This window comes from Halichoeres trimaculatus, unplaced genomic scaffold (assembly GCF_033239565.1).
Source record: "Halichoeres trimaculatus isolate MK-OKI-2021-1 unplaced genomic scaffold, fHalTri1.1 fHalTri1_scaffold_2, whole genome shotgun sequence".
Lineage (NCBI taxonomy): Eukaryota > Metazoa > Chordata > Actinopteri > Labriformes > Labridae > Halichoeres > Halichoeres trimaculatus.
The window spans coordinates 12311126-12325713 of NW_027437180.1; the positions used below are offsets into that span (position 1 = coordinate 12311126).

A 14588-nucleotide genomic window follows, 5' to 3' on the forward strand; every position below is an offset into this window, starting at 1 on the left:
TGTGGTGAGTTCATCTCTAATATTAACACGAAACCTCAGCAGTGGATAAGTGAGGAATCAATCCTTCATATTACAATTTCACATCTGAGTTGTCAGCGAAACAAGTACTGCGATTAGGATTTAGCATGCGATTTTTGGGGGGTTACGTTTATCTTCTACATTATTCACTTGACACAAGTAATAAACCGTCCTATAGTATGACCAACACAACAAAGGATAGTGTAACATACAAACATTTTTTTCCTGTATGCCAGGGTCTACATGTCATGTTTACAAATAACATATGCCTTTATCTAACTATTACAATCACAGTAGAATATTGACTGATTGATTTAACTTTAGGCCTTTTGGACCTGTAACAAAATTACCATTAATTACCTTCAATAAAATCAGAGAAAGGAACAAAGCTCTACAGAACAACAGGCCTATTATGAACAATAAAATAAATAATAAATATGAATACTCTCATCTATGGATCTCACATAAAATAAAGTGCAGAAATGTAAATAAGACCAAATCTCTGGCTCAACCACTGAAATATGTCAACATGTGGAATGCGCTTTTTTATAAAATGAAAAGAAACAAAATAAATTCAAATTTTAATTGCATAGAAATCATACTGATCTCTTATCAGGAACAAAACACAAACTAAAGTAAATGCACTGTAATTTTTTTGTTTTGTTTTTTTTAAATTGCAGCCTTTGTGATTTGAAAATTGCACTCTATTACATTGCGATGTTGGTTTAAATTTGATTAACTGTTCAGCCCTACTACAATCACACAAAAATGAACCACTTGTAATGCGAATCGGGACTTCAATGCTGTGACTTTCAAGAAAAATTGTGTTCTTAACCAATTAGCTCTATTTTTCACACACAAAAGAACAAAAAGCAAAACCATAAAGATGTTGTTTTATTATTAGCAGATCTGTCTGAGGAGATGCTGAAAACTGTATCTAGTCTTTTCCCTTTGACATCCCTGAAACACGGACAAGATCCCAAACTTTTCTAGAAATAAACACATTTTTCTTATATACATGTTGATAAAATTGATGCTAAGAATAGTGAATGATCTATAAAAGTCAGATCCACATCCTGTTTACATGCACCCATCTCCACAGTGATAATGTGCCTCTTGAGGGATGACTTTCATGAGAACACACTTCAACATCTGAGGGTCTTTAAAGAGCTTTATCCTCTGTAGTGACATGGAGTGTTTCCAGAACCAGAGCTGCTGCTGCTTGGTCACACACTCACCAGTTATCAAGCAATGCAAGGCAACATTCATTATGACAGAAACTAAAGGCACGTGTAAGTTTGTGTCAATATGAGTAAGTCCCTCATCTCTTTATCTTTTTGTCCCTGATGAACAAAATAACTGCTGAACAATCACAGCAGTGGAAAGTTTGGGTCCCCGGAAGACCTCCTGCACCAACAGCATGCATTGTGCAGTGAAACATACTCTGCAAAGAGTGCTGAGCACAGACAACACCGCAGGAAACAGTACTAATGTGGAGTTTGTGTGATGGCTGGCAGATCTCAACAGATGCAGATCTGAACTTCTTTTTTTATTTCAACAAAGATTCAGCCTGACTCCTGCTCAGGGTGGAGAGCTTTCTGGTTCTGCTTTCCAGTAAAAGTGATATCTGCAGCATATATGTAGCAGGGCGCAGCTCTGACTGTCAGCCAAACACTGACTACATGACAGAACAGCTCAAAAATGTCCCTCCACCAGCATCTACGTTAATCCCACTTTTTTTTTTTTCAGTTAACTTTTCCCAGGCTCTGCTACAGCACACATCTGCTGGTCTCCTCTCGACAGCATACTTTTCTCATTACCTGAGGTTTAAAAGATCAAGTTACCATTACCTCGAAGGCTTTTTTGCTGATCACTTTTTGTCTGAGTCAGTTTCTGCCTGCTACGGGGCACAACAACAAACACAAAGGCTTCATGCTCCGCTGCATTGCTGAATAGCTTGATATTCTTTGTCTTCAGCTTCTTGGTGAATCTTTGTGTCCTTTCTCAGTGAGTGTACATGTGATAACTGATGTTAGAGCAGTCTTCTTCAGACTTTACAGTCTGAGCAGGATAAAGTGTGGGAGGGACTACAGTCAACACTGCCTGACAGGGGGTCTCAGAGGAGCAGAGTGACTGCCAAATAAAACATGCTAGGGATAATTAAATACAGAGTGGGTCGATCGTGGGTTTATGTTAGGTTACAAGTCAACAAAAATACAGGGTTGCTTTTAAAAAAGGAAATGAGAAAGAAATCTGGATCAATAGGGTTCACTTAAGTTTTAAGAACTGAAGAGAAGGCATCACTGACCCGAAATAAACGCTGGCTAATACCATATACATGCAACTCATGTTCCAGAGACAGGCAGCACTTCTCAGCTGATATGAGGGTGAGGCATAGGGGTAAAGGAGGGAGGATTGGAAGCAAATCTCCCTGCTTTGACAGCTTTCAACAACTGCTCCCTGAGAAAAACCAACACAGCGAGCAGAGACACAGTAAACACAGCAACACAAGTACTTGTAATTTGTCAGGCATCCATGTTGGGAAATGAGGGGGTTACGGGGACAAATATGTGGGTAATTAAAGGAACTAACCTTCAATGTTTAGTGAAAAGAAGTTAAATGAAGGGAGACAGAAGCAGACACCAGAGACATTATGGTTTCAGACTACTCAGCTGGCTCTAACACAGTCAGACACGCATGCATACACACAATTACACTGTTACTGCACTGTGGGGCCCAAAGGACAGAACATGTCTCCCCGCCTCCGCTCAGAAGAAAAGAAACAAAATTATAGGTTAAATGTTAGCTCCAGTGCAGAAACTGAGAGCTCCTGTGTTAAAATAAAAAAAAAATCATCCCAAACACAACTCTCCTCTCGTGCTCTTCTCGTCTGTGTGTATGTAGTTTCGGGTGAGTAAGAACGTAAAAGAGATGTACGTTACAAAAAAAAAAAAAACACTACTGTTACTCAATAGCCGACCAAAGCACATCCACGGGAAACGAAGCTCAGATACGACAGCAAACCCCGAAAAATAAGAGTTTATTATTAGTATTCTTATTATTTCAAACCACCTACGCTACTTAGTGTTTGTTGTCAGCTGTCCTGTGTTCTGAACCTGCACACGTTAAGAGTGACGACCTACGGCTGCCTGCAACTTTTTAAACTGTCAGTAAGTGTCAGTTACTCTGCTCAACTTTGGAAGTGACAACATGCTACTTTTAAAAAATCAACAGGCAACTGAATAAGGAAAAATCAGAGCCCAAACATTGAACAGAAACCTGCAAAGGTCCCACTCACCCACTCGGAACTCGCCAAACCAGTCTAAGCTCTCTCAGTTCAGTCAAAATAGTCTGCACGCGCAACCGGGCAGCGAGGACAATCCATTTTGTCGGAGGGAAGTTGCGTTGCCATGTTTTTTGAAAGTAACACAAATAAAACCTTCAAACCCCACAAACTTCCCGCATTATTCCCACAGCAAAATTCATTTTCAAAAAAAAATCACACAACGCAAAATCTATTCAGCGCCATAACTTTTTCTTGTTAAAAGGTGTTATCGCTGTGACCCCTCTAATGCTGCCCCACTTGGTTGAGTCCTTTTCAACTAAGAATGCCTCTACCGGTGTTTGTCTTTAGGAACAATGGACACTACTTCAAAAATTTAGTAAGCATAGACAAGCATACCTTAACGAGACACTACGTCGTCCAAGAAGTGACAAATCAGTAAGTACCATAAACTACACATGGCGTGTCTCCACTGGGAAGTTAACTAGTTGTATTACTCACCCGATACAGGTAGATACTGTCAGAGAAGTAAACACACACACACAGTGCTCTGACAGCTGAAGTATGATCTAACCACAAAGTTTGCCGGCCCTTCCACCTAACTCATCTGCCTCTTCACAGCCACACCCAGGATGTTTTAGAGAAGTGTAAATAATGTATGAGCATATGAGAAGTTGTGGTCCTCATAATACATTATCATGAAAGCAGAGCATCTACTTTATAGTTTAACTTAAGATATTGCTTATTTAATTGAGGAAAATAACAATACTTTTCTTTACAGGCCAGGCAGAGCAAAAGGGGACATTGTGACAGTGTAACTACATGTCTTTAAAATCTCAAGTTTCCACTTAATTGAAACTGCAAATGTAAAATCATAAAAAAAATAGCACATGATAAATTGTGCCACATCTTTTTCTCAAAAACTTACTGGAAGCCTGAAATGTCTCTGTGGTTATGTGGGTGGAAAAATTTTTCTGCTGCATCATCTCTTACAATAGTTTCCAAGTGATGAAAAGCTGCACAGCAAAAAAAAAAAAAAAAAAAGGTTAATGTCTACTTTATCCAGTGTTATTCAGCTTATAATAGATAGTATGGATTCAGCGTAAATGACAGATGATAATAATTAGTAAGACAACTGGAAAATCTGACTCATTTAGCAGGAATTCCCCCTTTGGTCAGTATATCGTTTCACACACCTTCAGCTTTAATGGTGTGTAACCCTGTCATTCAGCCAACATTATGCATTAATGAAACCAGGAGTTTTATTAAAGTGGTGAATCAATTAACTAAAAAATAGATTATAATATAACTCACAATGAATTTTACATCAAAAGCAAAAGCAATAGTCAAAATTATGTTGTCTACTCTGAGGTGGAGTTTAACTTGCTTTCAGTTCTGTGTGTGTGGGGGTGTGGGTGTGAGTATTTTTTGTTGTGTTGTGAACTTATGTACGATACTTTTGACATCTGATATCGTGCCTGTTCGTACATCCTGTCATGTGATTTCCTGAGTGCTGTCAATTCTGCTACCCTTACAGTCGCTTGAGTATGAGGACAGAATTTACATCTGCTCCACCTGTCAGAATGTGAACCCCACAAACAGGACTTAAGGAACCATATTAACTCACTTCTCAACCTCTTAGCGGTCTCGCCTTCATTGTGCTATCAGTTTGAGGTGGTAGGCAGGCTGTTCAGATGGAAACTGCGGAAGAAGCTGTTTTGTAAGAGCTTGACGTTGCTTTGTTGGAGGAGGTGAGGAAATTGGTGTTTGAGTATTTTGTGTTAAAGAGGAAATGCAGGGAGACAACATGGAGGAGGACAGTCCAGTCAACTTCATGAGACTCCTTTCAGGTAATGGAAAGATACAAGTATAGTTTTTGTATTTACAATCTGTAAGAATGTGTTGGAAAAGCTATCTTGCATATACAACACTACTTATGTGTTTGTGTGTGACTATGCCGAAACATAGAGTGGAACTACGTAATGCACACTTTATTTTTGATCGCATAAGCAAACTAACAGAGAATGACTCTTGACTTTCTGTTAAGTATGAGTCTCATCTAACTCAACAAATTTATAATAATGATTCTCAACTTGTATTTCATCCCAGCTTCTGCAGCTTCTTCTTCTTTTTTAAAGTCCTATCTCAAGTCATGGTCTTGTAACCTTAGTGCTTTCATGCAGAACAAAAAAAAATCTTCAAGCTTTCATGATAGAAAACTAGAAGCATAAAAAACCTCTCCAACACCGTATACCAATAGGCCAGAAATAAGGAAAAAATACATAGTTGGAAATGGGATGCATAGTTTATTTATTAAAAATGTAATGATCAGCTGCTATGCATAATAATTTGATCTTTCTGCTGATCTCATAGTCAGTTTTATCCTTTTAGTTTTCTTTTACGTGCACTAAGTGCCACTTGAAATTTTGTAAACCTTCACTGATAAGACACAATCTTTCTCGCCCCAGAGGAGAGCACTCAGTCCACCCTGTCGTCTGACTCCTGTGAGTACTATCAGACTGAGATATATGACCTACTGCCCAGCACTCAGGCCATCAGGCCCACCCAAGCACAACAAGGGGGTCCAGAGCCAGAGGAAAGGACTAGTTATGGCCAAGTGTCCAGAGGACCCAGAGACAAGACGTCCACACAGCCGCTCAGAAACCTGGTCATGTGTATTCAGGGGAAAAGAGACGTCAGGTTAGAAAGTCAGATTAAACAAATCTACATCTGTACTTGTGCTGCTTTTGATAGAGAGAACCTGCTGCAACAAAGCATTGTTGTTTTGCACCAAATGTATTATTATACTTCCTTATCAGGGACAGGAGGAAAATGCAAAGAAGTAATATTGGCTTTTGGGAGTCATGGAGGCGGAGTCAGAGCATCAACAGGAAGAGAGTTTTTGCACAGATGAGAGAAGTGCTATTGAGATTATTGCCATGGCAGCACACTCTCCACACCATTGAAGGTGAGAAAAAATAGGCACGGTGCATTCAAAGTCCTCTTGTTTTTGTATTAACATATCAAGAATGTTCTGCAACAACATGATTTGTCACTGATGTGTTTCAGGCCGGTTTGGAGTCGGCGTGAAGTCCTACTTTGTCTTCCTGAGGTACCTGATCTTCTTGAACCTACTTCACTGTGCTCTCGTCTCTGGCTTCATCCTGGGGCCTACAGCTTTTTATGGCAGGAGTAACACCAGTGGTGAGGAGGATGTAATGACAGTTCTGTTCACCACAGATCAATGCCGACTCCTTCAAAACTTACTATTGTGTTGTACTCTAATTTACAGAAGCTTTGAGGTTCGGAGGCAATGACTCCGTCCTGGATTTCTTCCTGGGATCTGTAAGGCTTCATCTAGATGTGCTTGTGTTTTCTGTGTGTTTCTTATGATTAATGTTCTCCTCTCTTTTTACAGGGCTACCTGGATCGCTCTCCAGTTTTCTTTGGTTTCTACACTCGGGGCTCCCTGGATAAGACATGTCTGAACACACCTCTGCTGTACTTCTCAGGAATACTTTGCATCTTTATCCTCAGTCTCATTATGGTGGTCCGCAGGTCAGTACACAGCATTGAAAATATCCTTTAAAGAGGGGGTATATTCTGCTTTCCTTTATTTTACACATGGACGTAAGGTAATATATTTGGATGTCTATTAAAAACATGTACAGATCAATGTTTTTAAAATCCCTGAATCTGTAAACTGCTCAGAACAATCTGTTCAAAAACAGCACAAGATTGTTATTAGACTGGCTGAAATTCTCATTGCATAGGGATCTCCTAACTGGTTCATGACACATTGGAACATCAATATCTACTCATAGCTCTGTCCCTGACAGGCCTCCAGAGGGCTGGCCAATCAGAGTGAGGAGGCTTTGTGGAGCAAGGCGCCTTAAAGAGACAGCAGCCAAAATTCAGTGTGTGTTGTATAGACAGAGGCTTAAATAAGGGTTTCTAAAACAAAAAGCAAAGAAAAATTGGGATTTTTTTGAGCTGTAAGTTATATGGAGCTACTACAAGGGTACCAGAGGGACAGTATAAAGCCTAAAAAAAGCACAATACCCCCTCTTTAAAATCAAATGCTATATCAAAGAAAGCCTAAGTATGATTATCTGCAAACAGAACCATAGTTGGCTACAAACACACCCAGATGCTAGGAAAGCGCTACAGTACCAACATGAGCTACAAGATCTTCTGTGGTTGGGATTTCACCATCCAGGACCCACATGCAGCTACTCTCAAAAGCAGCTTTATCAGGAATGATCTCAAGGTGAGTAAAGTCACATTATCTGCATGTGTGTGAAAACACTTCTCTTATTAAAACCACAAGTCACATACTGGCCGCATGTTTGCAAAATAAGGCTTTTTCTGTCAGGCTGTACTGTGAGACATTTGCATAACTTCTTTCTCAGCAAACTCATTCTCTTTCTTTCAATTTTTTCTCTCTTTTACACCCTCTATGTTAAATTAACCTGAGCAGCTCCACAGGTGTGATTACAGTGCCAGATTTTACTAGTTATCATCAAACCTGTTAGCCAATACCAAGGTTATAATAATGTTGCATTTGTCATTATAGTTTAGTTTTAGTAAGTTTTGACATTGTTTTTCTCATGATAGTTTAGTTTTAATTAGTTTTGACTTTTTTTTCCCATTACAGTTTAGTTTTAATTAGTTTTGGAGCAGGCATTCTAGTTTTTATTTAGTTTTGATTTTTGCAACAAGGCTCAGTTTTAGTTTAGTTTCAGTTTAGTTTTAGTTTTTCCATACCTTATTCACCAGGTGCAGGATTCAAAAAGGTCAGAGTAAATACTTTGTAATACTGTTTATTTAGTAAACAAGCCCTTCCCAGTACTTTGCTGTGATGGTGCCCTACGGCGCTTACAACTGCCGAAAACTGCCGAAAACTGTCGTAAAATTGGTTGGGAAAATGTGTCTGATTAATTTTAATCCTAAAGGCTATAAATATTGTCAAAAATGATAACTAAGGACATTGTGTCTATAATTTTGGTTAGTTTCAGTCAGTTATATGTACACAAGATACAGTTTTAGTTTACTTATCGTTTTTGTTTTCTTTTCTATTTTTTATTAGTTTGAGTTAACTGCAATGTATGTTAAATTTAAGTTTTCGTAACAAGTTTTGTTTTAGTTAACTATTATAACCTTGGCCAATACAGATAGCAGGTAAGTGGTTTATCTCCCCGCTGCCAAAGCAAATGTAGGTTAAGTACTTTTAACCATGCCAGCATGGTTTGCTAGTTTATTTCACGTTTGTTCGTCTGTTTGTGCTGCATTTTAATCTCAGAACAGAGTAAGCAGTCACAGTTGACTTGCAGCTCACTCAGCATAATAAAAAGAGGTAATATTAGCACCAAAGCTTGCTATCTGACTGGTGAGAGCAGATATAGTTATATGGACATGTTAAGGCTCGTGTAGCAATAAACCACCAAGGGAAACAACATTTTTGTAAACAACTGTGACATTTTAGTGCCTTATGTGTGGATACAAAAATGTATAAACAAAATTTGTTCTTTGTTTCCTCCTCAGCTGTTCCTGTATGAGCAGCATTTCTCACTGCGTGAGAAGCAAAGGACTCTGGGACAGAGGATGCGTCTCTACCTCCTCAGGTTCTCTCTCAATGTGATTGTCCTGGCCCTGCTGAGTGGATCCTTCTCCGCCATCTATTATGCCACTGTAATATCTCAGACAGTGGTAAGACGGTTCAATTTAACATTAGTTTCTCTCACAAAAGACGTGTTTGGTTGCGCTACCAAAGCTAACACCTCACACTTTTCTGTTAGGATGTGAATCACTGGTTGTTACAACTGCTCCTGCAATACCTTCCTCCCATCACCATCACCTTTGTCAACATGGTCCTCCCTCACATCTTTCGGAAGATCTCATCTTTTGAAGACTACTCTTACACCACACAGATTAATGCTACACTATTGAGGTAACAGGCACAGAGGAAAAACAGCATTAAACTTTGTTCTGTGAACATGAAAACATTGATTCAGTCCATCTTCTCTGTAGGAGCATTTTCTTAAAGTTGGCCTCCCTGGGGATCTTCTTGTTCTTCATCTTCACCACAGAAGAGCCTCAGAATGTGAGTCCTCTTTGATTTCAGTATGACAAAGTACTGTATACAGTCTTTAATTCACACTATCAGGATGTTTTAATCACTAAATTAGCATCCTGTGTTATTCATGTTTTCCTTTACAGAACAGTTCTCAGTGCAGACCCAACAGACTTGGCAGAGAGATGTACAAGCTGTGTATCTTCAACTTCCTCGCCATCTTCTGCACTGCCTTTCTCTTGAACTTCCCCAGGAAGTGGGTTTGATTGAAATTATCTGTGCCTTTCTGAGTAGATGGGAGATTTTATTCTGAATGGAAATTAAAATTTGTCTGGAGTAATCCTCATAACATTTTAACTGTTTATGGGTGGAAAACAGAAACATACAACACCACAAGATTAGTGAAAAGTTTTTGTCTGATCTGACTTTACCCCGGTCTGACAGGCTGGTGCAGGAGTACTACCCCTCATCTCCGATGGCTTGGTTGTTGGGGAAACAGCGCTTCTTGATCCCCTTTAATGTACTGGATCTAGTGTACAGTCAGACGGTGTCCTGGGTTGGAGTGTTTTACTGCCCTCTGCTGCCCCTGATAGGAACTGTCACACTAACGGCCACTTTCTTCATCAAAAAGGTACTCTTCAAAAGTTTTCTCCCATCAGCGTACTGCTGGGTTGAGTGTCTGAAAATGTAAGACAACAAGAACCCAAATTCATCAATCTGATTCACAGACTAACTAACAACAAAGGTTAACTTTGAGCATGCAATAGTTAAAAAGTCAAATTTATAAAGTACATTTTAAAATGCTGTAAAGCCAAGGGTACAATCTAAAATATTATTTAAAGATCCTAATAATAGTGCACCAACATGCACAGTAATATTAACCTGATGAAACACTGGGCTGAGTATAACATTTTTTAAAACCTTTTTTTTAAACATTTTTTAACTGCCAGGATTTAATTTTTAAAAAGGAAATAATAATAAGACTCGCTGGGCAATATCAAATATAGAACAAAGTAGAACAGAGTTAGCTTAAATTTTAGGTCATTGAGAAAAGATCTTAAGCAATCTTTGCAAAGTCAGAATAGCACACATCCATACTCGCAGTTATGTTATAACTCATTTCAAACACCAAAGTTTGAAAATATAAGTCTGAAATCTTAAATAAGTATGCAGCATTACAAAGGGATCACAGTGAGAAAAATAACCCACCACAAAGACATAATAGCAGAAAGTTTTTTTTAAAACTTAGATAAAACTGTTTTAGTTCTAATTATAAAACTTCAACACTTATTCTTGGATAATAAACTTAAAAAATAAAAACTCATTAGATAGTTATAATGACTTTTTTCGACCATTATCAAACACTGTGTCATTATCCTCCCATACAAAGCTTAAATTGGCTTTTAGCATAGTTCAGCACAAAGCCTGATAACAGAAGAAACAGTAAGCCAAACGATAACGGTACTGTTCAACCATCACGTCTAAAATCAACTTATCAATGAAATCTTTTTTATGCTTTTCTTTATGAGTTAAAGTCAAAGTTTAAAAATGATTGTGGGGATTAGTGTGAGTGTGATTTCCAGAGTATGTGGAGCACATTGTTGTCACTATGACATTTTCAGCCATCAAGGAAAAACCGTAGCTATTGTACAATAACATTAAATTCACACTTCAGAGTGAAACAGTGAGCAACAATATATCAGTTATACAGTTTGCTTTATGCATGAATAAGAAAGGTCAAATATGATATGTGAGTGGCTGAGTGACAGTTTTGGCAAGGCCAGTGTTTACAGTCTGTACAGTCTCTTCAGGAAGCTAACCGAGTCCTTGCTGACGATACATATCCATCTAAAGTGTAAGCATCCCCAAATCTACCACAAGAAAAAGAAAGAAGTAAACATAACAAATGTTTTTGTATCTCCCCTTGTTTAAATGGGAGGGTCTGTTGTGACTTGTTCAGATGTACATGTGAATTCAACAGTTTTTGATAATTTCTGAACAGCTTCAATGTTTCTCCCCCTCCATCTGTCTGTCTCTCTTCACAGTTCACAGTCCTGCGCTGCTGTGTGGCTGAGCAGAGGATGTTTCGAGCCTCCAGCTCCTCTGTTTTATTCCACTTCATGTTGCTGCTCGGTCTCCTCATAGCTGCAGTCTTCCTGGGCCTCAACTTACACCATCAAGAAGTTAAATCCCACATGAAAATGTACTTCTCAAACTGCTGTTCTTCTTTTATTTTGTTCGTTCTTAGACAAACTTCCTGTACACATTTTTCATTTGTAGTTAGAATAAATACAGAAATGTAGTAACCTTTTTTGTTCTAAAGATTAAATCACATGTATTCTTGACTTTCTATGAAGTTTGTTCCTCGTTATTGACCTTTTTTTTCCTCTTCAGGTCGTCCTGTGGGCCATTTGGAGGTGGAGAAACTGTGTTAAATGTTACGGGAGAGTGTGTAGACAGCCTCCCCAAACTGGCACAGAGGATCCTGCGCTACCTGTCCTCTGAAGCCTTTGCCCTGCCGCTTATATTGGCTGAGATGTGAGTATGAAGAAAGAACGTATTATGATTTTAAGGAAATGATTCAATGTATAGAATGACTTGAAATCGATTTTCTAATATAACGAGATATTCTGCTTTGAACTTAAACATAATTTCACACTCATGTCCATATTAAAGACTTAGCCACCTTTGACCAAGACAGGGAAAGTACATAACAGTGTTGACTTGTGCAGATCAAATGAAAAAAATAAACACTCATTTTGGCTCTAATAACAAAGTAGGTCATAAAATTGCTTTTTCAGTCGACAGGAAGCACATTTATCTGCTGGTCTTTTAATGTGAAATGTTTTTGCCTTCTTAGTATAATCTTAACCTCATACGTGTCGAGGAGCCGCGCCAATCAGAAGGCCATCGAGCGGTTAAAAGATATGCTGGTTATGGTGAGTCATGTGATCACACAACTTACATATTAACAAATCAGTCACAGAGAGAAGATCAGAAAGTTCACAGAATTGATCTGATTCTTTGCAGTGACTCACCACCAAAGGATTTTTATTATAAGTATGCTCTGCTTTTTCACTGCTTCTGTGCACAAAGTGTGTCTGTAAATGTGTGTATGTGTGTGTTTTTCTCACAGAGCAGTTCAGATAAGCGTTTCCTGGTGAAACAACACGCCACAATGCTCAGAGGTCAGAAGCGAGACCGCAGAGCTGCCCCAGCTGCCACCCAAGAGGCTACATCCTGAACTCCTGCAAGAGGGTTTAAGTCCTCGAGTTGCCTGCCCTGTCCGCCTGTCCACCTGTCCGCCTGTCCACCTGTCCATCTGTCCTTCCACTGACTTTACTTTTAAGATACAAAGGCTGTTTGGTGTATGGCAGCCTGTAAGTGCCTAAATCAGGGGTGGCCAACCTGTGGCTCACAAGCCGAATGTGGCACTTTGCCTTTCGTGTGCAGCTCTTTGATCTGTTCATAAAAATACGTACATATTGTTATGAGTAGTGGTGTGCCAATCAGTCTAAAATACTGATAGACCGGGGGTGGGCAATTAATTTTTACCGGGGGCCACACGAGGAACCTGAATTGTGTCAGAGGGCCACCAACTTTCTTCCATCGTAAAATGCTCTAAATTAAATATTTTGAATAGCTGGAACTGGTAATCAGAAGAATAAAGCACTCTGTAAATGTTTATATTAGGTTATGTAAAATTGTGGTGTATAGGTCAAGTAGAAAAAAAACAATTATTGAATCCAAAATTGAAAGAGAAAATGTCTTAAGTTTTCGTCTTTGTCAATATCTGTCATACATGAACTCACTTTTACCGATCGAGAGTACTGGCAGGCTGCCATCACTCCTGAATATGGAGGGAGTCTCCCATTTTTTAAACCCTTTCTCCCGCTGTTCTCCTGGCTTGTGATTTCTCCTGATAGTCCCCAAAATTTAAGTATGCTTCTGTGAGCTCTAATATTTTACTAAGTCAAATCAAGTCCCGTACTTGGGCCTTATATCGAAAACTCAGAAACCATCCACCCCTCTCTCTTAGTTGGTTTGATCCAGAGACGCTGCAGGACACCTCAGAGACAGAGACAGATAATGGTGCAGCTCTTATTGATGAAGAGTTTATCAGAGCCTTAGCTGTTTTCTTTCTTTCTTTTTTGGAGTTGACATGACATGTCGTGAGTTAAACTAACGTAGCTCTGCTCTAACGCAGCATCCTCTTAAATCAGGAAAGTTTATAGCAGCGTGAATTTTATAGTGAGGAGGCTGACTCTAAAATAGTGAAACGCGTTTCGTTGTAAAGTTCTGTCCGTCTCTGGTGTGTGATGCGCATACGCGCTGCGCGTGTACGCGACAGCGCTCTCTCTTCAGAACGGGAGAGAGTTCAGGTGGAGGAGAAAGACTGTGCCAGTAAAGGAGAGGGAAAATTCAATCCACAATGTCTTGTTCAGTGCCTGTAATAGAGTATTAAGACATATGCACCCGCACAAGTTTCATGTTTATGTTTATGATTGGCCTCACGCGGGACAGATAGGGACGTACAAAGGGCCAGATGTGGCCCGCGGGCCGTAGTTTGCTCAGGTCTGATCTAGATAGATAGCCAGATAGAACTTGTCTCTTCTGCGGTAAAAACAGAAATGTGTCTTTGACAAGGCTCCAAGTACACATTTAAACACACTTACAAACACAACGAATCTCACTATGAAAATTGGAAATGTATTATTTTTCATTTCATGTCATTTCATTTTTGAGGAAGTGTGTTTATAAGACCCGTGTGTGATGTGGCTCTTTGTAGTACCATTGTAATTTTGTGGCTCTTGGTCTCTGATTGGTTGGCCACCACTGGCATAAATAAAGACAGTCAAAGGATAATGAAGTCTTTCCAGTGGGGTTGTAAACAGGACATTGAATATTTTGAAATTTCAAGTGTTGCCCCTCAAATCTCTAAATTTATTCCTCCCATGTTGTTGATAAACTGTTTTAAGTCCTTTAAGTCTTCAGCTTCATCATCAATAATGAAACTTTCACTTCTTCTTAGTAAATGCATAATATGTGTTTGTGGTACAGTACTGGCCTTTATTTCTGGGACCAGATGGTATGTAATTTTTGCCTCTACCTGTGTGCAATAAACTACGATAAGAATAAACTCATTAAATCTTTGTGTTTTGTGCAGTTTCAGAAGTTTCATGGCACCTAAAACACACAGGTTGTAAGAGCCAA

General features: G+C 39.1%; 2 protein-coding genes across 5 annotated transcripts in view; one reads left to right on the plus strand and one right to left on the minus strand.

The window, feature by feature from the left end:
* Positions 1-3846, minus strand: part of tmc6b (transmembrane channel-like 6b) — an 18994-nt gene extending 15148 nt beyond the window's left edge. Inside the window, exon 1 of one of the 3 annotated variants that reach the window (XM_074698954.1) lies at positions 3803-3846. The gene's annotated coding sequence lies outside the window, so the exon portion shown is untranslated. Of the gene's footprint in view, positions 1-2326; positions 2358-3316; positions 3371-3802 lie in introns of those variants that run through there. The other 2 variants (XM_074698945.1, XM_074698960.1) reach the window with 2 other exon arrangements.
* tmc8 (transmembrane channel-like 8) lies at positions 3652-14426 on the plus strand. 2 transcript variants are annotated; one of them, XM_074698984.1, is made up of 16 exons: positions 3652-3739; positions 5770-6001; positions 6121-6269; positions 6371-6505; positions 6594-6646; positions 6720-6859; positions 7424-7571; positions 8846-9010; positions 9100-9251; positions 9332-9404; positions 9521-9630; positions 9819-10005; positions 11420-11577; positions 11769-11912; positions 12235-12313; positions 12511-14426. In XM_074698984.1, the coding sequence occupies exons 2-16, from the start codon at positions 5973-5975 to the stop codon at positions 12616-12618; spliced, it is 1830 nt and encodes a 609-aa protein (XP_074555085.1). In that variant the 5' UTR covers positions 3652-3739; positions 5770-5972; the 3' UTR covers positions 12619-14426. The 2 variants fall into 2 exon arrangements, with proteins under 2 accessions (XP_074555085.1, XP_074555075.1); XM_074698974.1 differs by lacking the exon at positions 3652-3739 and adding an exon at positions 4865-5151.
* The last annotated feature ends 162 nt before the right edge of the window (positions 14427-14588 follow it).